At 42.4% G+C, this 25005-nt stretch overlaps 1 protein-coding gene across 2 annotated transcripts in view; it reads left to right on the forward strand.

The window, feature by feature from the left end:
* The first annotated feature begins 12972 nt into the window (after window positions 1-12972).
* Window positions 12973-25005, forward strand: part of LOC102776043 (protein turtle homolog B-like) — a 161858-nt gene continuing 149825 nt past the window's right edge. For both annotated transcript variants that reach the window (XM_087847107.1, XM_087847106.1), the window contains exon 1: window positions 12973-13217. In XM_087847107.1, coding sequence (XP_087703233.1) covers window positions 13154-13217 — 64 coding nt within the window. In that variant the 5' untranslated portion in view covers window positions 12973-13153. The remainder of the gene's footprint in view (window positions 13218-25005) is intronic.

The raw sequence follows: 25005 nt of genomic DNA on the forward strand, positions 1-25005 counted from the left end.
GAATCATGCTTCTCCATCTGGCAATCTGATGCAAAAATCTGGATTTAGCAGTTGCCAGGTGAACAGTAGTTGTCTGACTGCACTATGCAAAGTGTAAAGTTTATTGGAGGAGGGGTTGCTTTTGGCTAATAAAGGGCTTAGCCCCTTAGTTCCAATGAGGGGAACTCTAATGCTTCAACATACCAAGACATATTGGACAATTCCATGCTCCCAACTGTGTGGGAACAGTTTGTGCTTCTGGAAGAATAGTTAAAAATTCCCAGTGCATATGTGTGTGAAGGCAGACGAGCAAATGCTTTTGGCAGTGGTGTATCTTGACTTGGTCTTGGTGTTGTGAATAGATATTTTGCCATTTATCACTGACTGGTGTCAGCTGTTTTAAGCTCCACAGTTTCTAAGATTGAAAGGAGCCGCTCATGTGAAGACTGGCTTCTCATCATTTTCTTAATATCCACAAGGTTATGTGCTGTGAATACATCTTACCTGGTAAGACTGGTAGAAACAACCTGAACTATGGCACTGCTGTTGTGTGGAAGTATATAGTACAATTTTTTGGCTACACTAGCACAATTTTCACCCCTTCCCTATCCCAAATTTACCTCCACATGACTATGTTCACATTCAGAAATAAAACTGCATTTGAAGGAGCAAAATTATTGCAAAATAATAGAAGGGGCCTCAAGATGATCTTGAATATAAAATTGGCCAAATTTAAATCAGATAAGATTTTTGGATTACTCCTTGGAAAAGAGCATCCTCAACAGTTTGCTGTCCCTTTGATACACATGGCTTTTCAATTTTGTATTTATTTTTTGAGAAGGGATCTTGTATAATTATTTTCATCGATGTTTTTATGCACCCTTGCTCATAAGTTCTAAATGTTCCCTGACTAAACATCACAGCCTGACATTTGAACATCAGTGAGTCATGGGGTCACAACTAATTCAGACATGTGTGGAAAAAATTGCAGAACACAGAGAAGAAATGCTGGAAAGGTTTTTAGAAAAAACAATCGCTAAAGAGAAGTCAGAGTTTTATATGTAGGTAGGCATTAGAATCAAGTTTTGACAATGTCTTATGATGTGAAGAGAAAACCACTCATGGGACACAGATTGCACATCCTTTTTCTGGTGTCAAATACAAAGTGTTACTACAACTGTGGCAAAAAACAAAACATCTTCTTCATTAGAAGTTTAGCCAGGGAACATAATTCAGGGAGTGATTAGACATGTTTTGCCCAGAGAAATTAGCAGCGTTATAAAGTACTTTTGATGTGGCAGCGTGGAACCAACAGGATCTAACGCCCAGCAACAGATCAGTAAGATGTTAAGGTCATCAGGTTTGGTATCAAATATGCAGTGAATTTATCAAAGTCAAGAAAACAAGAAGATACTTTATTTATGTGATAAACCTGGTATACCTGGAAACATGTGAAAAAGTAATTGCTCTTAAAGTCCAATAACTGGTGGTGCCACATTTGGCAGCAAGAAAAGCAATAAAGTTTTTGTGATAACAGTCTTTTATATCACCGTTCAAGTATGAACTGTGTGTTAAGGTTTTTTTTTAAAAAAATCAGATGCCAAAGAGCAGATTTAAGTCTTTCTGGCGTGTTTCAGATCATTGTCTTGCTCCATGATTCAACTGAGCTTGAGCTTCAGGACATGAACTGTAGAAAATGGCTTAGTGTGGTTTATTGGAGTAATAAAGCCGTAGAAATTACTTTGCAACCTTTTCCAGGCTGATGGATGTCACTAACTTTGGGTGTCTTTAGATTGTGGCACGTATATTTTTGGCATGCAGACTGGGGCAGCCAGGGATCAAACCATCAACCTTCCAATTGGTATGTCTGTGTAGGTTCTCAGTGATCCAGACCTATTCTTCGATTATACAAACTTTGAATAATCAGGATCCTGCAACAGAAAACATTCCCTTTAAAAGCCAGAAGGGAAAGAAAAGGAACACACACATTCAAAGAAAGCTCTTAAAACATGTGGGTACCCCAACTGGGCTTTAATCAAATCAGCAAAGATGCACAAGAAAGAAGGTCAGACACTAACTAGTGAGAATCACAATGACAAACAGAACAACACTGTCCTTTCTTATGTAGCAGGTTTATCCGAAAAACTCAGCATAATTTGCTCCATACGTGACATCCCGGTGTACTTCAGACCCAGCCACACCCTCAGAGACGAACTGTTTGATCTCAAGAGCAAAACACCCAAACATAAACTAAACACCATAGTGTATGCTGTGCAGTGCAGTAAGGAGTGCTCAGACCTCTGCACTGGAGAAACCAGACAACCACTCCATAAATGCATCACACAACACAGAAGAGCCACCATCACAGGACGAGACTGAGCTGTACATCAGCATCTAAAGGTCAGATGGTAAACAGATGGTTTGCAAGAGGGGTGAAAGAAGCCATCTATGTCTCTCCACTATTTATGTCCACTGTGAATGACTAGAGGGTGGTTTACCAGACCAGTCACATAATAGGCTGAGGCGAGGTCCCACAACGGTTTCCTCTGTTGATAATAACCTACACCTTTTTTCACACCTCAGCTCATGTGGTGAGTCAGAGGAGAATAGTGAGGGTCAACTCTCACTGGAGCTTAAATACCTGGGACTCTCCACCATTTGATTTTAGAACTGAAGAAGCTTCTCAGATGGGAGGTCAAATGTCTGCAAGAAACTTAAAGAAGTCCAGTCACTTTCTCTCCATATTACTTAGACTTCCAATTAGTAGATGACCTGTACTGCCTCCTGAGCTACAGCCACCCCAATGCACTGTGTATTCTGATACAGTTCTATCAGAACCAACTTTAATTTTTAGCAATTTAAGCTATAGTGGCTTGTCTGTTCAATTCAATTCTTATTCATTTAAACAGATCAAAATCACAATACAGTTATATTGTAAGGTAGACCCTACAATAATACATACAGAGAAAAACCCAACAATCATATGGCCCCCTGTAAGCAGGCACTTTGGTGACAATGGGAGGGAAAAACTCCCTTTTAACAGGAAGAAACCAGGATCAGGGAGAGGCAGCCATATACCTTGACCGGTTGGGGTCAGAAAAGGAAGACAGGATTAAAGACATGCTGTGGAAGAGAGCCAGAGATTAATAACAAGTATAATTCAGTGTAGAGAGGTCTATTAACACATAGTGTGCGATAAGGTGACTGAAGAAGCAACACTCAATACATCATGGGAATCCCCCAGCAGCCTACACCTATTGCAGCATAACTAAGGGAGGATTCAGGGATAGCTGATCCAGCCCTAACTATATGCTTTAGCAAAAATGAAAGTTTGAAGCCTAATCTTAAAAGTAGAGATAGTGTCTGTCTTCTAAATCCAAACTGGAAGCTGGTTCCATAGAAGAGGGGCCTGAAAACTGAAGGCTCTGCCTCCTATTCTACTTTTAAATACTCTACAACAACAAGTAAGCCTGCAGTGCGACAGTGAAGTGCTCTGATGGGGTGATATGGTACTATGAGGTCATTTGTTGGATGGACAACAAGGACCAGCCTTTGCTCCACATGCTTGATCAATGTGCACTTCTGCAACAGCCTGATTCAAATCTGCTAAATGTCCTTTATCACATTTAGATCCCTCTGATTTCTTTGATTTATTCAATATAGGCAACTTTATACTAAAATTATATATTTATATTAACAGAATACATTTATGACCATATTAATGAAAAAACTTAATGAAATATTCAAATGACATACTTAACATGGCTAAGGCTCTAGTTGCTAGTTTATTGGTCAGCTACTAAAGACCATTGTACAATTTTCCATTAGGTGTGGCCATTAGGATGAAATGGACTTTGGCAGCCAATGAATAATACAAATGTTACACAAACCCTTATATGGTGGAATTTTAAGGACATGGAAGATGATTCCTTTTCTCTGGTTAAGCTTTCAAAGGAATAGAGGCCGGTTGTAAAGTGCTACCTCCCTGATAAATATATTCGTAAGAAAAATTAAAGGACTTTCCTGGCATGGAACTGTGAACTGGTCTGTGAAGAAGGCCCAACAAACAGCCCAGAGCTCCAAGCTTCACGTGACTGTGAGGCTTCACCTAAATGCTGAATGAACAAATTAATTTTGAGCCTCATGACTTTCATCTGTACAGAACTGACCCCCCCCCCCCCCCAAAAAAAAAACAAAAAAACAAAAAAACTAAATTCATGACAGATGACCAGTCAGTTTAGTAACTGCAACTCCTTTTGTAAAAAAGTAAAGGTCAGACTGACAATAAATTCAGACAAGACCATTTATTGTCAGAGATAGAATGAGCTTACAGGCAGCTACTTATTACTTAAGGGTAGCTTTGAGGTGTTTGCACTTTGACTTAATCTGGTCTATCACTTTATGCTCTTACCAAATTTTCCCCTGTTTTCTGTGCAGTGACGCATGCCCTGCGCACATGCCAGTTTGAAACAGATGGGAACACCTCCACAGCATCTGCAAACTAACAAGACTGGTAACACAGAACGGCATAAAACACGAAAGTTGATTCAGAATGCACACAATTTCAGCTTAGGTGGAAGACTGAGTAGGCTACTCCTAGGCCCATGTTTTTATTTTAAAATATAATTTTGCTGTCGTTTTAAATCCACACACTAGCAGAAATGTCATCATAGAGTAGAAAAAGGAGGTTTCAGTGAGCTACTGCACTGTGGCACAGTCCTGCAGCTACAGCACAATTTGTTTCAAGTTAATTCTACAAAGCAATGGAGATGTAAAGACTCATTGCAGCAGAATATTAATTTACTTTACTTGTAACTTTTTAATTTTCTATTGTGGACAATCAGTTTCATAACAGAACCCTGGACTGTATGGCAGGTCAGCTACATGATTTGATGACATTTAGTGGTTAAAAAGAAAAGTTCTCACTTGGCCAGGATATAAAATTAATTTGTAACAGCTACTTTTAAATACTTGATTCAATAATAACAAATAATGCTGGGTTCTAATTTAAACACAACTTTAGGGAGAACTCAGGAGAATAAGTTTAGAGCGTTGATTGAAAGTGAATGTTCAACAACAATGCAAAATGAAGGCATAGTAGTTGGATGATCTCTCAGATGTCTCAGTAACTCATATCAGAAGATGATCCAGGAATACTGCACACATGAGAACAAACAGGAAAGGCAGAAGCAAGTGTAAAGTACAAGCCCATTTAAGAGGAGCGCATAACATCTTTGGAGGTTCTCCAGCATCCCTTTGTTCAACCCTGGCCTCTCTAAGAGTTCCCCCTGCACTGACATGAGTAGCACAATGGGACAAAGCCTTGCAGTCTCTCAGCAGCCTTCAAGCTGGAAAAGAGAAAGAGCACACAGAATCAATCTCCAGCATTGCTTCTTTGACCCTGGACAAAAGTGACAAAAACACAAATAGGAGTTGGAAAAGGCAATCAACAGCACATTACACTCCAAAAATTGGAGCTGCTCCAATAATAATCACTTTGGCTGTTTGTTTGTTTTTCACTCCCCCGGCCCAACCAATCGCAGCAGATGGCTGTCCCTTCCTGAGCCCGGTTCTGTTAGCGGTTACTTCCTTTTAGAAGGGATTTTTTCTTCCCCGCTGTTGCTAAATGCTTGCTCATAGGGAATCATCTGATAGTTGGGGTGGCCAAAACTCTAGGGGAGCTAGCAATTCTACAATTACAATATTTCTACAAACAAACGAATATGGTCTTGAACTTGGGCACACGTTTGCTTAAAATCCATTAGGTAATCTCTCAATATTCAAAGTGGAGCAGCAGACACCTTACCATTACATTGGTCCTTAAATCATACCTAAAACACCGTGTTAAAGATAAATTCAATACAAATTGGAAATAAATTGGATATTAATTAAATAAACCTGCTTTAAGCATCAATTTATTGTTGTTTGTAATTCTTTATCGATATATAAATAAAGAATTACAAATTTATAAATATATAAATATGTATCCCTTTGGGATACAGACATACCTGTGTTATAAATGATAAAATGTGTGAATGTGTGTGTGAATGGGTGGAGGACTGAACGTGTTAAGTGCTTTGGGGTCCTTAGGGACTAAGTAAAGCACTATACAAATACAGGCCATTTTACCATTTGCCTATGACAGCTAGGATAGACTCCAGCCACCCTGGAAGACTGAACTGAATTTCTTTTATTGAGTATAGAAGCTGAATTACTCTAACGTTTACCAATGAATTGTTTTACACAAGTGCAAAACTTCAGGTTAAATCTGGCCCATGTACAAAGTTGTTATTGTAGTTCACATGTATTTGCAGTTTCCTTTCCAAGGCCTACAGGGAGGCTTCAATACAAAACAAGTTTTCAAGTTTCAAGTTTCAAGTTTTATTTGTCATATGCAAGTTAGCACAGGGTCAACATTGCAATGAAATTTGTTTGACGAGCAGATGGATTCTAAACTTCTAAACTTCCTCACAAACAGGCCCCAGGTGGTGAGAGTTGGTAAGCACACCTCCTCATCACTCATCCTAAACACAGGTACGCCACAGGGTTGTGTGCTTAGCCCCCTCCTATATTCCCTGTTCACACACGACTGTGTTGCTAAACACGAGTCCAACACCATCATCAAGTTTGCTGATGACACAACCATCATAGGCCTCATCACAGGCAATGATGAGACGGCCTATAGAGAGGAGGTGATGGCGCTGTACGAGTGGTGCCTGGAAAATAACCTGACTCTCAACATCAGCAAAACTAGAGAGATGATAGTGGACTACCGGAAACGACCAATCAGAGAACACCAGCCCATCCACATCAACGGTGTCAAGGTCGAAAGGGTCAGCAGCTTCAAGTTCCTTGGAGTCAACATCACAGAGGACTTCTCCTGGACCCTTCACACAGACACTGCTATCAGGAAAGCTCGCCAGCGGCTTTACTTCCTGAGGAGGCTTAGGAAGTTTAGCATGAACGCCAACATCACCTCAAATTTTTACAGGTGTGCAATTGAGAGCTTGCTGACGAGCTGCATCACAGTTTGGTACGGAAGCTGCTCTGCCAGCAGCCGTAAAGCACTACAGAGGGTGGTGAAGGCAGCAGAGCACATCACTGGCACGAGGCTTCCTGCCATTCAGGACATTTACCTCCAGCGATGCCTCCGTAAAGCACACAGCATCATCAAGGACCACAGCCACCCAGCACATCAGCTGTTCTCCTTGTTACCATCTGGCAGACGTTACAGGAGTCTGTCTGCTCGGACTACAAGACTTAAAAACAGTTTTTACCACCAAGCCGTACGACACCTCAACCACAACACTTAAACACACACAACACAGCACTCAGAAGCTACCCTGCAGCTTCACAAGTACTCTGTTTAATCTGCACTGGTCACTTCACTTTATTGTCATTGATATTTATATTTAAAGTGCAATACTGTAATTTTCTGCTGCTCATTCCTGTGCAATATCCCATCTGCCCTCCCGTCATATTTCTTTTCAAGATTTTCTTATTTAATCACTAGTGTACATATATTTATATTTATAGATACATATATATTTAGTCATCTTTTCTCTTTTACCATGTCTCTCTAATATTTAGCTCCTTACTATTTTTATATTTTTATATTTTATTTTATTATATTTTATTATATTTTCTGTACTGTATCATGCTGCTGAGTGACTGCTGCTCGTCAAACAAACACATCCAGGATATCAAGACATTGTTTCTCTTAAGCGAGCTGAGAAATTTGCAGATTTATGAACACAAATCAGGTCAGATGTAACTCAGATTTCAACCGTAACCCAGAAGAGATCTTGCATATGAAGAAAGAGCTTTTATATCTTAGGTTATGTGGAAGCAGCTTTTTCATTGTTTATTTTTAAACTTTTCTACTGCTTGCCAGTAACCAACCTTTCTTCATACAGTAAGCTATGGTGGTGGATAATGACACAATAACTTGTTCATTACAGTTAAGAGAATTTTAACTGAAGAATCTATTTCATGGCTGAATCAATCTTTTATGGTGCCAGAGAGCAAATATTTGCTGGAGGATGCATTGTGTCCCTCATATCTTTTAAAAGTAGCCACAACCTGGAATCAGAACTTCTGTATTTTACGGCATCTTTGCTGTTGTAACAGTCATAACTGGCACAGGTTTTTGGACCCAAAGGCTGAACCTGAGAGAGGAACCAGGTTTACTTAGCTACTGCAATTCCCTCCTTTATAGCATATGCCACCTTCTCAGCTCAGCTACTTCAGAGGGGAACGAATGAGGAAAAGGAAACATGTTGACCTTGTGTACAAAGGTTGCATTGGCAATCAGATTGGGCTTAATGGTGATGATATAAAGGCTACTGGTTATGTGACATTGTAACACTAAAAGGTCAGAATTACTGGCCCTTTAAATAAAAAATAAGCTGTCTGACTTTGATGTGATGTATATTTGTTTATTTGATATAAAGTGACTTAACTTTAAAATCCACGGGAAAAAAAAAGTTGTCTTTGGCCAACAAATGATAAAAGAATACAGACAGGCAGTACAAAATCATGAACATGTATGTTTCCATCTGTTCCAGTTTGTCATGTCGATGTTTTAAGTGGTGGTTTAGGGAAACGTTTGCTTGTTTTAAGGTTGAGCCTTTGGCGGAGCCTTTCTTCATTAATTTTCCGGACTTTTAGAAGAACTTTTGTCACCGTTGCACAACAACACACATTAATATCTGAAAGGTGCAGAGTGTGTTGATGCATGCTGAATCATCCAGGTAAGTAAATCCCAAAAGGTTGATGTAGGGTTTAAAAACACTACGTCCAGATAAACCAAAAATCAACCTGTTGGGATGTAAGGTGTAAAATGTATCTGGTGTTGTGAGAAGTTATGAATCCACCTGACCAATTAACACAGACAGGGATTCCTATAAATATATTCTGAAGTCTGTTGTTGCTCATAATGGCTCAAGTTATCCCTGAGGGATAATGGCCATTAGAGGTCGCTGTCACTTTGGTTATTTGAAGGTATATTTGGACTCCAGACACAAGGCCAAAGGATCACAAAATTGTAGAAAAACCATGACTTGTAACAGTAAATATCAGTGAGTTGAAAGTAACGTACACTGAGGATCAGGATACTTAAACTCTGAGGTGAGCAAGAATTTTAGTATCTACAGTCTTCTTTTGTAAATGGTGATCCTGGGAAGCTTAGACATCTGACTCTAGTAAAACTAACAGTCATTTTGAATATTATTTATTATTATTATTAATAACAACAACAACAAGTCAAGTCAAGTCAAGTCAAGTCAACTTTATTTATATAGCACATTTAAAAGACATCAAGTGTCGGCCAAAGTGCTGAACAGAGGAATAATATAATAAAAGAATTAAAATAGAAAGAAAACTTTGTAAGACATGTAATATCAGCGAGATCCAAAAGCCTTGGAAAATAAGTAGGTCTTGAGATTTGATTTAAAGATTTCCAAGGATGGAGAGAATTTTATGAAGGGGGGGAGACTATTCCAGAGTCTCGGGGCGGCAATGGAGAAAGCCCTGTCACCTCTAGATTTGAGCTGGGAGCGTGGAACTGATAAAACCATCTGACTGGAGGAGCGCAGAGATCGAGTGGGCAAGTGCAGGCTAAGAAGATCTGAAATGTAACCTGGAGCCAAACCATGGAGGGCTTTAAAAACAAATAATAAAACCTTAATCAACAATAATAATAATGATTGTTAATACTGTACCTGCATGAAATTAGCTCTGCTCTCTGTGCCTCTGCCTTCTGTTACCTGTATACAGAAAAGAGAACTCAAAGGTAATATGGAAAAGTTATTATTAAACATAGTATTTACTTTTTTTTAGTCTGCTTTCCAGGCTTCTCATCTAAGCAGTAATTTGAAATAATTTCAGTTAAGTTTAAGTTTTTGCTTAATCACATGTTCTTGTTTATCAAATTGAATTCATTATCTCTGATATTTGGACAGGTCCCACTAAGTGACAGCATTTTAGATGTTTTCCAGATTTTTTTTTTTCTCAATATAGAGAGAAAAAACGGGGGCGACCGTGGCTCAGGGGGTTGGGAGGCATATCTGTAACCGGAAGGTCGCCGGTTCGATCCCCAGGCTCTCTGTCCTGGTCGTTGTGTCCTTGGGCAAGACACTTTACCCTACTGGTGTTGGCCAGAGGGGCTGATGGCGCGATATGGCAGCCTCACTTCCCAGGGCAGCTGTGGCTACAACCATAGCTGCCTCCACCAGTGGGTGAATGAATAGTGGCATTGTAAAGCGCTTTGGGTGCCTTGAAAAGCGCTATATAAATCCAATCCATTATTATTATTATTATTATTAAAATGTAGAGCATGTCTTTAAATGACACGATACTAGTTTGTGTCATTGTTACAGCTTATAGCCACAACAGTTGATGGATTACACCTGGCTCATTAAACAACAGAGAGGAATAAAAGCCTCTTGGAGTTGAGCATGGTTGTGTGCCTCAGATAGTGTGATGAAAGCCTAATTTCCATATGCTATTTGCACTTCACACAGCACATTTAAAGCCCACTGCTCATTGTGGCAGTGATCCAGGCTGTGCTCTAGTCTTTACAGAGGCCAAAATGGCCGTTGAACATCAAGAAAGTAGACCTTACTTTGCATCTATGTGACAGCAAAGTCACTGTCAGAGACACTGGTATGCTGGTGCTTGACATGCCACATGCTTCTGCCTGCTTTCTGGTTGAAACAAGTGATGCATGTTTTTCCTGGTTAAACTGTTGTGACAACTGTCTGTCTACAGTTCAGTTTTTTTATCTACAAGTTTGACCTGAGTGATAACGTAGTTTCAACCACAGTGCTGCGAATGTTTACTTGGGTGTAATTGTAGTTTAATCCATCAGGCTATAAATTTCATACTGTTTCTGACATGATGGCTTAGATGAGTTGCTTGACCGTTTACTTTAAGCGATCATAAGTGACAGGTGAGTTTCCACTTCTGCCAGTTTTATTGAGTTGGGGGTGTGGCTTTTGAAGATTGGCTATGGCAACTCGCACAATTGGCTCTATTATCCAGTAGACTTGAAAGCATGTTTAGCCTTGTGGGGTACCTCAGGGATCTGTCTTGGGTCCAATTCTCTTTTTACTTTATATATTCCCCCTAGGCCAAATTATTAGGCAAATTCTCTTCCACTGTTTTTACGCTCTACCGATTCTTTTAAAAAGCAGCTGAAGACATTTTTATAGATAAGCTTTCAACTAATTAGTTGTTTTTATGTTGTTTATTGTTTTACATCGTTAGGTGTTGTATTTTCATTCTTTGTATTGTGAAGTACTTTGTGATTTTCATCTGTGGAAAGGGCAATATAAATAAACTTTACTTACTTACTTACAAATGATTATCTATTGAAAATAGCACACTAGTCTATTTGGCCAAATCCCAGTCTGGGCCCCACACCTCTCCCTTAACACAGCAGGGGTATGAACCATACTCTAATGTGGAACAATATCTATGCACCTATATGAGGACTGCTAATAAATACAATTACATAATTATTGAACTGATTATGACGCTCCTTTAAAGAAAAGTTTTGAAAGTTGCCAAAATGTCTTAGTGAAATTAAGCAGATTAGGTGAAACATAGATATGTCCTTTAGAAAGGAACATTTGACTATTTTTTCTACAAGAATAGCATCCTAAAGTTAACTCAGCTGTGGATTTGTCAGACCTGAATCATTTGCTTAAGCCTCACTGATCTCAGCAGGGAAAAAGGGCTGAACAGCAGCCAAAGTTTCGAATGGGAATCGTGGGAAACAGCGTAAATAAGGATACGAGTGACGCACAGGAATATGTTAAATAAAAATGACTTTAAATCACTTGTATTTGTCATCCTACCAGAGGCTATTAACAAAACCTCCTCCTCAAGGAGGTGTGGGGGTCCTTGCAGACCTTGAGGTAGAATTAGCTATGAGGCATGATGGATGGCTTGTGAGCAAGGCAGGCTGAGTCAGTTGAATTTAAAACTGCCATTGACGGAATCGTTATATGAAAAAGTGTGAATCATGCTGAATTCAGAAGTCTTGGAAATTAGTCAGGATTCTTTAATGGCAGTCTTGGTGACTTGGCAGACCACCAGCGCGTCATTTAAACAGTGAACTCATATTTCAGAAAGGATGTGAATGCACGGGTGTGAGTCACGTGATGATGTCCCCCCCAACACACACACACACACACACACACACACACACACACACAGGGTGGTGGATTCCTCTCGTCTTATTGCGCAGCATGATACTGCAGCTCCGCAACAGCTCCACACGCCAACCCACCTTGAAACGCTCCCTCCACTGCTGCATTCATGCTGTCCAAGAAAAATGGGAAGATGTAATTAATTACCTTTAAAAAGCTAAAATCAGGAAGTCATCGTTTTGTTCATAAGCACTGATTCCTCCGACTTGCAAACATTCGGAGTCACGCATAATACAGTCAAAGAGCAGTAAACACCTTAAAGAAATAGGATTGGTTTGCATCCATTATAAAGGGTAACCACCTGTTGGGTTGTTTCTGTCTGCAGATGTCTGACGTGGTTTTGTATAATAAGTTTTTCCCTTCAGTTTTATCATTGAGATGCTGCACTTACCATATCGGATGGTTTGCCTCTAACTCTATTACAAGTGACCAACATAACATTATTTTCTCCCATACACGCCATTACAGCTGTTAATGTAAGTTTATTCGCACTGAAACAAACAAACCACAAAAAGCCAGCGACGAGCAGCTATTCCTGGGTGCTCCACCGAGCAGAGGTGCAGAACCTCCGAGCCTCACCACATGCCAGGAACGCATCACTCCAACTCGGAAAACGACAGCGCAGGTAACCAATCAGCGTCCGGAACCCACCCACACCCTTCAATGAAACGGGTGTGGAGGCGGGCTCGTGGATATCTAAAGGCTCGCGCTTGGTTTCACAGCGTCGCCTGCTCTCGTCCCATTGGCGCAGGTGATCCAACTCAGGATGCGAGTGGAGAGCGGAGGAGAGGGGAAGAGAGAGGGGGAAGCGCCGATGGAAAAGTGTCCAGGGCTCGGTTAACAAGAAGACAAGGATACCGGCCCGCTTCAGTTTGTCCTGGGGCACTCGGCGATGAGAGATTCACCGAAAGGGGCACTTTGAGATATGATGAGATTTATTTCTGGTCGGCAATAGTACTATGATTTGGTATGTGGCCACTTTGATAGCAAGTGTATTCAGCACCCGAGGAACGGCCGCTCAAGGTGAGTCGAAGTGCAGTGTGTGTGTCCGCGGGTGCTCTTTGCTCAAGTTTTCACTTTGGCACGTTCAAACTATGAAATGGCTTTTTATGCTTTTCTTATTAGCTCACTCTGACTGTGTCGGCTCTGTGGGAAAATGTCAAAACAAGTTCATACGTGTGTTCATCACCTGAGTGGGTAAAGGATGAGGGACCGGTCCACCGTTAAAAGAAAAAAAGGAGGAGGATAAACCTGGTTTAAACATGCTTATTCCCGCCGTTATGTATCTCGGGAAATTGTGGTTATCATTGATAAATGGCACTGCCGAAGTTGTGACGTTTTTGGCTCCAGAGTGACAGATTTTGCAGTCTATTTGGGTTGGCATATTCCTCCCGAGACGCGTGAGTTTGGGCTCTCGCAGCTGTAGCAGCCTGTCTCACTGAGCTCCACGCCGGTCTGCAGCTGCTGAAATCTGAAGGCAGATGTGATTAGTATGGTGCGCTGGTGTAGATGTCATTATAATGCTATGAATGGATTAACCTCTTCCTGGGGAGCGGCTGAAGCTCTGTTGTGGCGGACTTTGTCCGCTAGAGGGAGAACTTTGACATTTAGGGGAATTCACACGGTTGTCGTCACTCTTCAGGCTGCTTTTCACGCACTAATGACAAGTTGTGATGACTTCAGATTTCTTGGCTTGTTGACGTCATGGGTGACGTCAACAAGCCAACAATCCATGGGGCGCTGAGGGACTTCTTCTGAGAAGCTGTTACCAAGCTTTATATTCAGAGAGCACATCAGTGTAGGAGGCAGTCTTTTGGTCAAAAACGACAAAAAACAGTAAAAAATTATAATTTTCTTAAAGCTAAGTTGACATATTGTTACAGTTTGTTCTGCCTTATCAGCGCTCCAAAGCTTGAGAGTATTCACATAGCACATTGTTACTGTTTGTTCAGTCTGATCAACTCTCCAAAGCTCAAAAGTATCCACATAGCTGTCTGTGAACCAGTTAATTAATTGTCTGAGCTTTAATTCTATATGGCATCATTTCCTAGCCACATATAATTCAGTGATCTGAAAGTGTGTCATGGAGTCTGAGTCTGTCTCACATCAATGATGTCATGCACAGGGAGGGATATGGCGGGCAAGCAAAGCTGCAATAGCGCTTTAACCTTAAAAATCCCCCACTCATCTTGGAGAGAGAGGAGAGATGCAGGCGACTGGGACGGCATATGTGCTTCGGCATGATTAAATGATAAGGAAGGGATTCTGTCAGCGAGCTGTCCACCACTGTGTGTCAGACTTTTGACACAACAGACACTTGCAGGTTTTTTATTATGTTTATTTTTGCTCACATCACTCTGGCGTGTGAGACAGGGCTCCGCTAGCTCCACTGCAAACAGTTATGTAATATGCAGCCTAAAAAGGATACACTTGAGCATCGCCTGCCAAAGGAAGGAGACTTAGAGCGATGTTTTTAAGCGGCTTCCCCAAGCCATTCAATGTCTGGGACAGCTGGCGACTTGTAGGAGGAGGAGCGATGGTGGCTGGTCTCGCGTTTTGTAAAGACTTCCCCCTTAGGAAGTCTGTCAGGTTATGCATCTGATCCTTGTGCTGTGACGGAGCTCTGCAGCATCCATTGTTGAGCACACAGGCACACTCACTGAGACAAACGGCCCGGCTGGTAGAAGCGGCGCAGGGCAGCATCCTCGCATCAGAGCGCTGCTGTCCCAAGCTGGCGGCTGGCAAGTGGCTCGACTTTAGCCATGTGATAACCTTGGACTTGAACCATTCTCCCTCTCTTTCTCTCCAGCCTTCCTTCCTCTTATTTCATCCTTCCCTTCCCAACATTCTCCCTCCTCTCACTTATCCTGTCTGACTCAGGTTCTCGTCGCCTCCTCTTCCCGCTTTCTCTCTGTACATTTGCCCTGTCGTCTTCCTCTTCCATGCACTCAGATGAACTCGCTCCCCTCCAGGTTTCTAGTGGTCTCTCTCAGCACGGCTGGGTAGCCGAGGGATAGCAACATGGTGGGTTGTGTTAATGGAGGCTCAGGGCACCCTCTGCAGCGACTGTCTGCTGTCATTCACACACACACACACCATATGCACACATGTCAACGTTCTACTATCCCCTTGGGGAGCAGTGTGTCTTTAACCAGGATCTGAACATATGCCAACTAACAGGCTGTCTCCCCCAGACTAAGTGAACTAATTATAAATAAGCTGTGTGATAAATGCCACTCAGTTGCTGCATAAATACACATGCTACAACATGCCAAGAGGGCTGGATAGGAGGTGGGAAGTAGGGGCTGTTTGCTTTGAAAAAGAGAATTTCCCTGTGCAGTTTTTACCACTTCATGTAATATTCAATTTCACTCATACGTTGATTACTGTGTGCTATTTCAAGCCTTGAGGAGCATTACTGTAGACATGACCTATGTGTAAATAACAGAAGAAGGATGCTGTGCATCCTTAAAGTGCTTGAAAACTTAACCTTAAAAAGAGGCAGCCAACCCTTATAACTCCTCACCCTGACCCTAGGTGTGACCTAGGTACCTAGATACCCCTTTTCTATGACATCATACCCATCATACTCTGAAACAGTGTTTAGAGCAGTCTGAAACTTGTGCTTAAGATCCACAGGGATGCATGCATTCATGGTAAAAACTTTGATAGTGTTGCCACTAGGGCTGCTCGATTATGGCAAAAATGATAATCTCGATTATTTGACGATATTTATTTAACAATAACAATGTATTGAATAATGACTTAATATAAATAATGTAAAATAGTGTGCAAATACTGATAACAGTGCAAATGTTTGCAATATAAAAAATAAATGAAAAATGTAAACATCTATGTTTAGTGAACTTTGCAGTGTTGCTCTGTGGTGCAGCTACGACACTGTAGCAAAATTTACACACTGTGTCTACTTGATCCACGTCTGACTCCGCGAACCCATAATGTTTCCACACCACTCAAGTTTTTTTACCTCTTTTCAACCAACAGCAGTCACTCTCCTCTCCAAATAACTTCTGCTTAGCTTTCCGAGCTTCCCTCGGGTCCTCTTAATCAGCGGTCCCCAACCCCTGGGCCTTTGGTAGTCGTTTGGTACCGGGCCGCAAGAGTTGAAGCTCAGGTGTGAAATGTATAGTTTTCAGGGATTTTATCGGTTTTCAGCATTATTTTTGTTATCGTTATCGTTTTTATCGTTTACTCAGTTTTCCTGGGTCTTTTCACGTGTGTTATGAATAAATTTTCTTTTTTTCGGTACTGGTACTAGTTTTATTTTGTTGTATTTATCCGCGACACCTTAAAGGCTTTTTCCTTGCATCGCTACCTGTTTGTCATTCTTCAGAACCTGTAATGGATTTGGAGTCTACAGTAATAACATAGTAATAAAGCTCCTCAAATCAAATCAAATCAAATCACTTTTATTGTCACATCACATGTGCAGGTACACTGGTACAGTACATGTGAGTGAAATTCTTGTGTGCGAGCTTCACAAGCAACAGAGTTGTGCAAAAATACAATAACGTAGAACAAGCAAAATATAAGAATGGCTAAATCTGAGACTAATAAATATATGTACAATATATAATAGTATATGCATTACTGGATGTGTATACTAATATGTTTTTCTACGTGTGTGTGTGTATACATATTTTACAAATTAAATAGAGTAAACAATAAAATAAAATATATAAAAAATATACAGAGTTGGTTGAGACATGTGCAAAACAGTGGCATTAATGTACAGTATGTAGTGCATAATGTTGAAGTTCCAGTAGTGGAGGTGAGGTGTCTATGAAGTGTTCAGCAGTCTGATGGCCTGATGGAAAAAGCTTCTCTCAGTCTGCTGGTTCGGGACCGGATGCTGCAGAACCTCCTTCCTGATGGAAGTAGTCTGAAGAGTTTATGGCTGGGGCGACTGGAGTCCTTGATGATCCTCCCCGCTTTCCTCAGGCACCGCTTCCTGTAGATGTCTTGGAGGGAGGGAAGCTCACCTCCAGTTATTCGTTCAGAGCACCGCACTACTCTCTGGAGAGCTTCGCGGTTGTAAGCGGTGCTGTTGCCGTACCAGTTGGTGATGCATCCAGTGAGGATGCTCTCAATGGCACAGCGATAGAAGGTCCTGAGGATGCGGGGACTCATGCCAAATCTTTTCAGTCTCCTGAGAAAAAAGAGGCGCTGCTGCGCCTTCATAACTGTTTTGTTTATGTGTACTGACCATGTAAGATCCTCAGCCTTGGTCAGAGGGCCCGGTGGCGCCAGCGTCCGGCAGCCTCGCTTCTGTCAGTGCGCCCCAGGGTGGCTGTGGCTACAATGTAGCTGCCATCACCAGTGTGTGAATGTGTGGATGACTGAATTTGTAAAGTGCTTTGGGGTCCTTAGGGACTAGTAAGGCGCTATACAAATACAGGCCATTTACCATTTACCATTTCAGCCAGATGTACACCAAGGAACCAGAAGCTGCTCACTCTCTCCACAGCAGCATCGTTGATGGTGATGGGGGTGTGTACTTCTCTCTTAATCAAATATCTAGTTGTGCAGGCACCCGTGGTACTTTTTTTAATTCATCTTTCTCCATCTCCTGCATTTTTCTTCCGGTCTTTTGTCTCGATCCTTGAATTGGACAGAGATAGTCAACCCCAGAATGGTTTGTCAAAAAATTGTGAAAATTGGTGCAATTGCCAATGGATGATATCCTCAGGGATGGATGAGTGGCGAAGTGATTGGCTGTGGCTCACCACCATTTTTCATGTAATTTCCAGTTAATGGCAATCATTATTATGATATTTATAAATAATTGAATCTTCATCACTGTAGTTTCATGTTGCTCAGATACCTGCTCTCTTTGAAAGGAACTTGTCCAACAATCACACTGATCATCGTCTTCAACCTTCAAACAGTAGAACCAGAAGCATGTTTCTGTCTTCTAGTTTGATTTTAAAATAGAATGCACATTTGCAGAGATGCTTATTATAACTATTGGTCTGTTGGGGAAAAAAAGGAGCGAGCTAGGTCAATTTCATGACTGTTTAGTTGATGCTCTTCCACTTATGCTCTGCTATGCTAAACGTAAGTTTTTCATCATCTTACACTGATCTGTAAATGTCTCTTTGTGAAGTGAGAATTAAACTCCTTGTATGCATGCTAGTAAGCGAGCGATGTCGTGCTTTTTGTTTGAGGCAAACATGATAGTGGGTGTAAAGCGCTCCCTTAATGAGTGCACGTTAACTACTGTTGCATCACCCCCATGTCAAGGGTCTCAATGATTGGAACCCACTCAGGGGGACAACAGGAGGAGTGAGTGATTGCTGTTGTGTGTCACCATCACATCGGAGTGTGATAATGTGAGGAAAAGTAATGGACATTGTGTGCTTTTTTTTTTTAATGGTCTCAGTCAGTATATCCACATGGAAACCACACGGAAAAGTAAACAAATCTTAAAATTAGGGCTTCAAGTTTAAATTAGGGCAAATTTTAGTCATGATCACAATTTTGGCTTCACGTAATCAACTAAATATGATCGAGCAACAATGAAAATGTGTGCTCCGCCAATAGAATGCAAAGCAAAAGCAAGTCATGCGCTCCCTCAATCACTGCCTGATGATGTGCCTGCATGTGCCAATCACAGCTGTTCCTGCACCCTGCAGTGTGAAGTTTTCTGGGCTGTCTCTGTGAGTACCACTGTACAAAAGAAAAAAGTCAAATGCCTGGGACAGCAGAAGGTGAAGAGCTTTTTCCTCAAAAAGGATCATCTTCCATTGTTTGGAAATACTATGAATATTTAGAAGTGATGTTACCCAAGAAAAAAAAAAATCATCCACCTCACAAAGATACAAATCACCAAACACAATCACGTTCCACTTGACTAAAGATGTTTGTCCAATAAACATAAAGAGTGATGAAGGTTTGCAGCCTGAATAACCCTTTTGTCACGGCGAGTGAGATGAGCCGTGTGGAAGAAATAGAGGATCCAAACGCAGGCACTTGTAAAGGTGTGAGGGTGGTTTATTAAACACAAAATAAAGATGTCTGTGAAGGTTCTCAGTCATCCAGGTCATCGTAGTCAAAGGAGCTTGCAAAGAAAAGTGTCTGGACTTCTTTAAGTTGCTTGAAGACGTTTCAACGCCCACTTACATCCTGGGTCATCTGACCTCAGGAATTCGCATGATAAGGTGGGGCCAGGTTTCACAACGAGCTCACCCGAAACCCTGGCTGATTGGGACCCACACCCAGTTTCACACCTTGGCTCAGGCGATTAGAGGATCATCAGGGGGTCTTTTTGTCCCTCTGCGGGGGGGAAACTCCCACTAGGTTTAAATCTGGGACTCTCCACCATTTGACCTTAGAACTGAAGAAGCTTCTCGGATGAGAGGTGAAACGTCTTCAAGCAACTTAAAGAAGTCCAGACGCTTTTCTTTGCAAGCTCCTTTGACAAAATAAAAATGGGCAAACAGCAAAAGGAACAGAAGGCTATCTAAACTGAGAACGACTAAACTAATGAACACAAACCAGGACATGAACATGAAGGAGGATGAGCAGCGGAGAGCAGGGAAAACACACGAGTGGGACATGGTGGACACAGACACAGACAGACAAGCAACTACAATGACAGAAGACGCGACTTAAATACACACAGAGAAACACAGGGAGATTACATACAGGTGGTGGACACAGCAGGGAGTAATTAACGAGACGAGACGAGGGAGGTAAAACTGAACACACTCACATGAGACGCAGAAGCAAAACAAAACACAAGGAGCACAAGTCCAGAAATACATGAATAATTCAAAACAAACTACACAGGGTCAAACCATGAGTCCACGTATCAAAAAGTTCAGGGAGCTGACTGCTCAAAAATCCAAAGACCCAGTTCTGGACCTGCTGCCTGAAGGCAGCAGCGGCGCGGACACAGTTCAGGCGGCCGACCGTGCACACGGCAACAGCGGCGGCGCTGACAAAACAAATCCGGAGGCCGGCCACGCGGAAGGCAGTGGCGGCAACAGAGCAGGTCTGGAGGTCGGCCACGAAGCCAGCGGCGGCGAATTCTTTCAGGAGGCCGCCCTCGGCGGCCATGATGCCAACTTAGAGGCCTGGAAAGCGGCTGATGAAGGCGAGGTGGAACCGGCCGAGCTGGCTCTGATGGCAGTGTTGCAACCGCAGGACCAGGCGAGGCAGGACCAGGCGAGGCAGGACCAGGCGAAGGCGGAGTCATGGAGGCTGAGCCAGACGAGGATGAAGACACAGAGGATGGACCAGGCGTGGATGAAGACACGGCTGCGGAACCTGACGGCAGCGAGGCGGCAATGTGGATGCTGCAGGCGGTGATGCGGATGCTGCAGGTGACGTAGGTGACGAGTAGAAATCGCAGGGGATGATTCAGCAGGTGATGGCTGAACAGACTCCCCCGGACCGTCAGCAGACATGAGGATGTGCTGGCTGGGTCCTCCAGGACCCTCAGCTAACGAGGCGTGGTGCTGGGTGGGCTCCTTGGACCCACCAGCTGACAAGGCATGAGGCTGGACGGGCGACTCGGGCCCTCCAGTGGAGACAGACACTGAAGCAGCAGGTACGGAGACCTCTGGCAGTGTGGACACCGGCTGGGGCTGAGCAGCACAGTGGCTCGATTCAGGCAGCAACAGTGAGATTCAGTCCTCGGAGGGCTGAAAGTGTTACCCAATACACTCATCAGAGGACGGAGGCGGACGGGTGAACTCACTTGAACTCTCAGGGGGTGCTGAGAGCCGAGACTGTTCTGGTGAGTTCCCCAGTGAAGCTGCTGGCGCTGGCGTCTTGACCTCTAGGGATCCAGAGTTGGCTGGTGACTGACACCCAGCCTCTGGGGAGGCCCTAGAGGGAGCAGCTGTCTCTGAGAAGACCAGCTTAAGAGAACCAGCAGATGTAATGATGAAGTGTGTTCCCTGCTCGTAATGAGACGGTGAGGATGGTGACCGGATGAACGAGTGGGTGGGCTGCTGAACTAGTGGCAACTGAGCTACAGGTAGCGAAGATGATGGTAACGGAGGTGTAACAGGTGGTGGAGTGGCTGACTGAACTGATAACTGTGTTACAGACCCCACATTGAATTGTGGTGAAGGTGTGGATGGGGGGATATGGTCAGGAAAAACTGTTTCAGGGAAGTTTATTGCTTTACCTGAAGGAACCGATGCAGACAAAAAGGCTCCCCTAACATAGTCATTCCCTAAATTCGTAGTGCTAGACTCAGTAACTCCAGGCTTAGAAACAACAGTGTGAACACAGTCAGAAAACACAGTCACAGAATCCGACGCAGCAGAAAAAGTGTCCCTTTCACTCACCACAGCCGGCTGCTTACATGTCCCGACATCCAGCTGTGGGGTGCCGCGCCGGCGGTGCGAACGTCGCTTCCTCCTTGGAGACGGCTCCAACGGGCCGGGAAACTCCTCATCCGGTGGGTCGGACGGCACGTCCTCCAATGAAGCGAGTGGGCGAGCGGTAGCGGCGGGAGGGTGAAGGTGAAGCTCGTGAAGAACAAAATTCTGTACGAGCGGGTGCAGTGAGTCCAATAACCAGGGGTAACTGGAAATAAGCTGTTGTAGCTTGGCTTCCACAGCATAGAGAAACGCTTCTCCTTCATGCTCTACCCACAGGTTGATTAATCTTGAAGCGGAGTCGATAACGGCCTCCTGAAGCTCCCTGGGTGGGCTGAATGCCGCTGGATCCATATCTGGCTGGTCCGTACTGTCACGGCGAGTGAGATGAGCCGTGTGGAAGAAATAAAGGAGGATCCAAACGCAGGCACTTGTAAAGGTGTGAGGGTGGTTTATTAAACACAAAATAAAAATGGGCAAACGGCAAAAGGAACAGAAGGCTATCTAAACTGAGAACGGCTAAACTAGTGAACACGAACCAGGACATGAACATGAAGGAGGATGAGCAGCGGAGAATGACGACAGACAGCAGGGAAAACACACGAGTGAGACATGGTGGATACACAAACGGACCAGCAACTACAATGACAGAAGACGTGACTTAAATACACACAGAGAAACACAGGGAGATTACACACAGGTGGTGGACACAGCAGGGAGTAATTAACGAGACGAGACAAGGAAGGTAAAACTGAACACACTCACATGAGACGCAGACCTTCACAATAAAACAGGAAACAAGAAAACACTACAGGACGCAGACACGACACTGAGAGACAGACAGAATATAACACATGGACACAAACATGAGACACAACCCAAGAACAATCCATAAACATGAATAAACAGAACATAGAATTCAAATAATAACCAACAAATCACAAAGGTAACAAAACGATCATTCATGAGCAAACCAAAACATAATTAATCGACCCAGAACCGTGACACCTTTGTTACGCCGCAGTTTGCCAAACCTGCTGGGGGTTTCCCATGAAGTCTTTCTCCTACGCTCAGCTTTTTTTTCACTATGTGTTTATAGAGTACACCACTGCATTTAATAAATAGTCATTAGTAATCTCTGGCTCGCTTCTCGTTTTTCCACCGCTGTGAATTGGGAGTTTTTCCTTCTCGCTGTTTCCAAAGCTCTTGCTCATAGGGGGTCATCTGGTCTGCTCCAGCTGTTCTCAGTCAAATCTTGCAGGATGCATATACAGAGGCCTCTATGGTAGATTCAGTGAAATGAGATTCATCTGGGCCTAAGTTGTGTTACTGACTGAGTGATGTTGTCAGAGCATGTGTATTTTGGGGAAAACTGAGCTGGCACAGAGCGCTGCTGCCTAATTAATTGAACTCTCACAAACTTTCCTGGTATCCCAGTTTTTTGATGATCCCTACAGTATGATCACTTAATGAGCAGTCTCGCTGTAAGTGGGTGGCTGCTTGGCAAAAATAAAGCTGCTGACCAAGAAATGGGAGACTCGTGTCTCATTTGCAGCGTGAATTTAAATCCTGCGGGTGTTCAGCATTTTCTAATTGAAGGACTTGTGTTTTCTGAGGGGGCTGAGAGTTGCTTTTCATTAGGAATGCTCAGATCCGACCTCTTATTGATCCGATTACTGATGTTAATGACCTAATTTCTACACATGCAGTATAAATCGATAGATCACCTGTTCGCATCTTTTCTCATTCTGTTGGCATTATAAACAGCTTCTTTCATTCATGCAATGTACACTCTGAATACAGAATTTTAGAGTCACATCGAAAAGGGCGAAATATGAATTTACTCTATATTAATAGTCCAGCAAACTAGTTAGTAAATTACTTAATGCAGGGAGTTCTGAGACATAGCGGTGGGCATCACAGCCTCAAAATCAAAACCAGGGCCATTTTCCATCCTTTTCCAATGATGACATGCTTCCTAACTGAAAGTGTGAATTTCCTGAAACAAGGTGCCAACAGCAGCATCATTCAGTAATAGTGACATAGCATTATTATCCCATGACACAGCATAAGTCAAATAGTGTTTACAAATATCCTAGTCAGGCGATTACAGGATCATCAGGGGGTCCTTTTGTCCCTCTTTGGGGGGGTACTCCCACTAGGTTTATATCTGGGACTCTCCACCATTTGACCTTAGAACTGAAGAAGCTTCTCGGATGAGAGGTGAAACGTCTTCAAGCAACTTAAAGAAGTCCAGACGCTTTTCTTTGCAAGCTCCTTTGACTACGATGACCTGGATGACTGAGAACCTTCACAGACATATCCTAGTTAGTGTTTTCTAGAGGTGGGAATCACCATACATCCCACGATACGATATTATTACAATACTTAACGCACGATACGATATTATTGCAATTTTTTAAAAATATTTTGCGATATTCAGATTCTGTACATAAAGGTAAACTTTATCAATATTCATTTTATCTAATATCAAAGTCTCACACTCAGTCTTTCTCTCATTTCAGTTTTATTGTTGACAAACTGAACGGTTTGTATTACAGTCTAGTCCAACTTAACTGAATCAACCATCTGGTACAATTATAGCTATTCTGAACTATGCAGTTTATGAAAACTATGCAGCCCCTTCAGCAACTGAAGAATTTGAAAGTAAATTAAAACAAAATATAATTTTACATTAAATAAAAACGTTTTAAACTTAATTAAAATAAAACATGTCTTAAATTAAAATAAGTAAACTGTCACATTTGGACAGTGAAGGAATGTCAGGATTCTTGCTCAGAAAAAGGATCAACATGCTCTGAAGTCAGAGCACAAAAACCTTTTTTGTAACAAAATAACGATTTCTGCTGTCCCTGTATCGATACATTATTAGCAAACAAAATATCACGATACTACACAGTATCGATTTTTTCCCCCACCCCTAGTGTTTTCCCTGTAAAATGTAAGTAAAAGTATAATATAACTCCTTAACACTTTAACAATAACTAAAGCGCTCTAACCATGTAACTCTGCAGGAGCTGCATTTGGGTTGCGCATCATCAGCTGCATGTATTTCCGCCTCTCTAGCCTGGTAGTACTCAACAGTGTTTTTGCCTCAAGTGGTGAAAAAAGCTTGTTGTCTCCACATTTAGCAGCAGCAGTTGTCTTGTATATTTTGTAAAGCATTGTGCGTTATTGGTGGTTGCTGAAGTGGATCCCTTTTTAAGTAATAAATCATAGGAAAAGCTGATACGGGACTCTCAGACGTGCCGAGGCTTGAGTTGTTGTAATGCACACCAGGGAATACAAATGCATGGTGTTGCTATAGCAATGATATCACGATATGACACTTTTATATCACATAAAAATGTATACTATAATGTGTATTATTGCAGGGCACAGCCCAGCTGAGAGGACTGTAACCTACATGTCAAAATAAGGCCCCATGTGTCATT

The sequence above is a fragment of the Neolamprologus brichardi genome, chromosome 10 (assembly GCF_056152115.1).
Source record: "Neolamprologus brichardi isolate AB-2024 chromosome 10, ASM5615211v1, whole genome shotgun sequence".
Lineage (NCBI taxonomy): Eukaryota > Metazoa > Chordata > Actinopteri > Cichliformes > Cichlidae > Neolamprologus > Neolamprologus brichardi.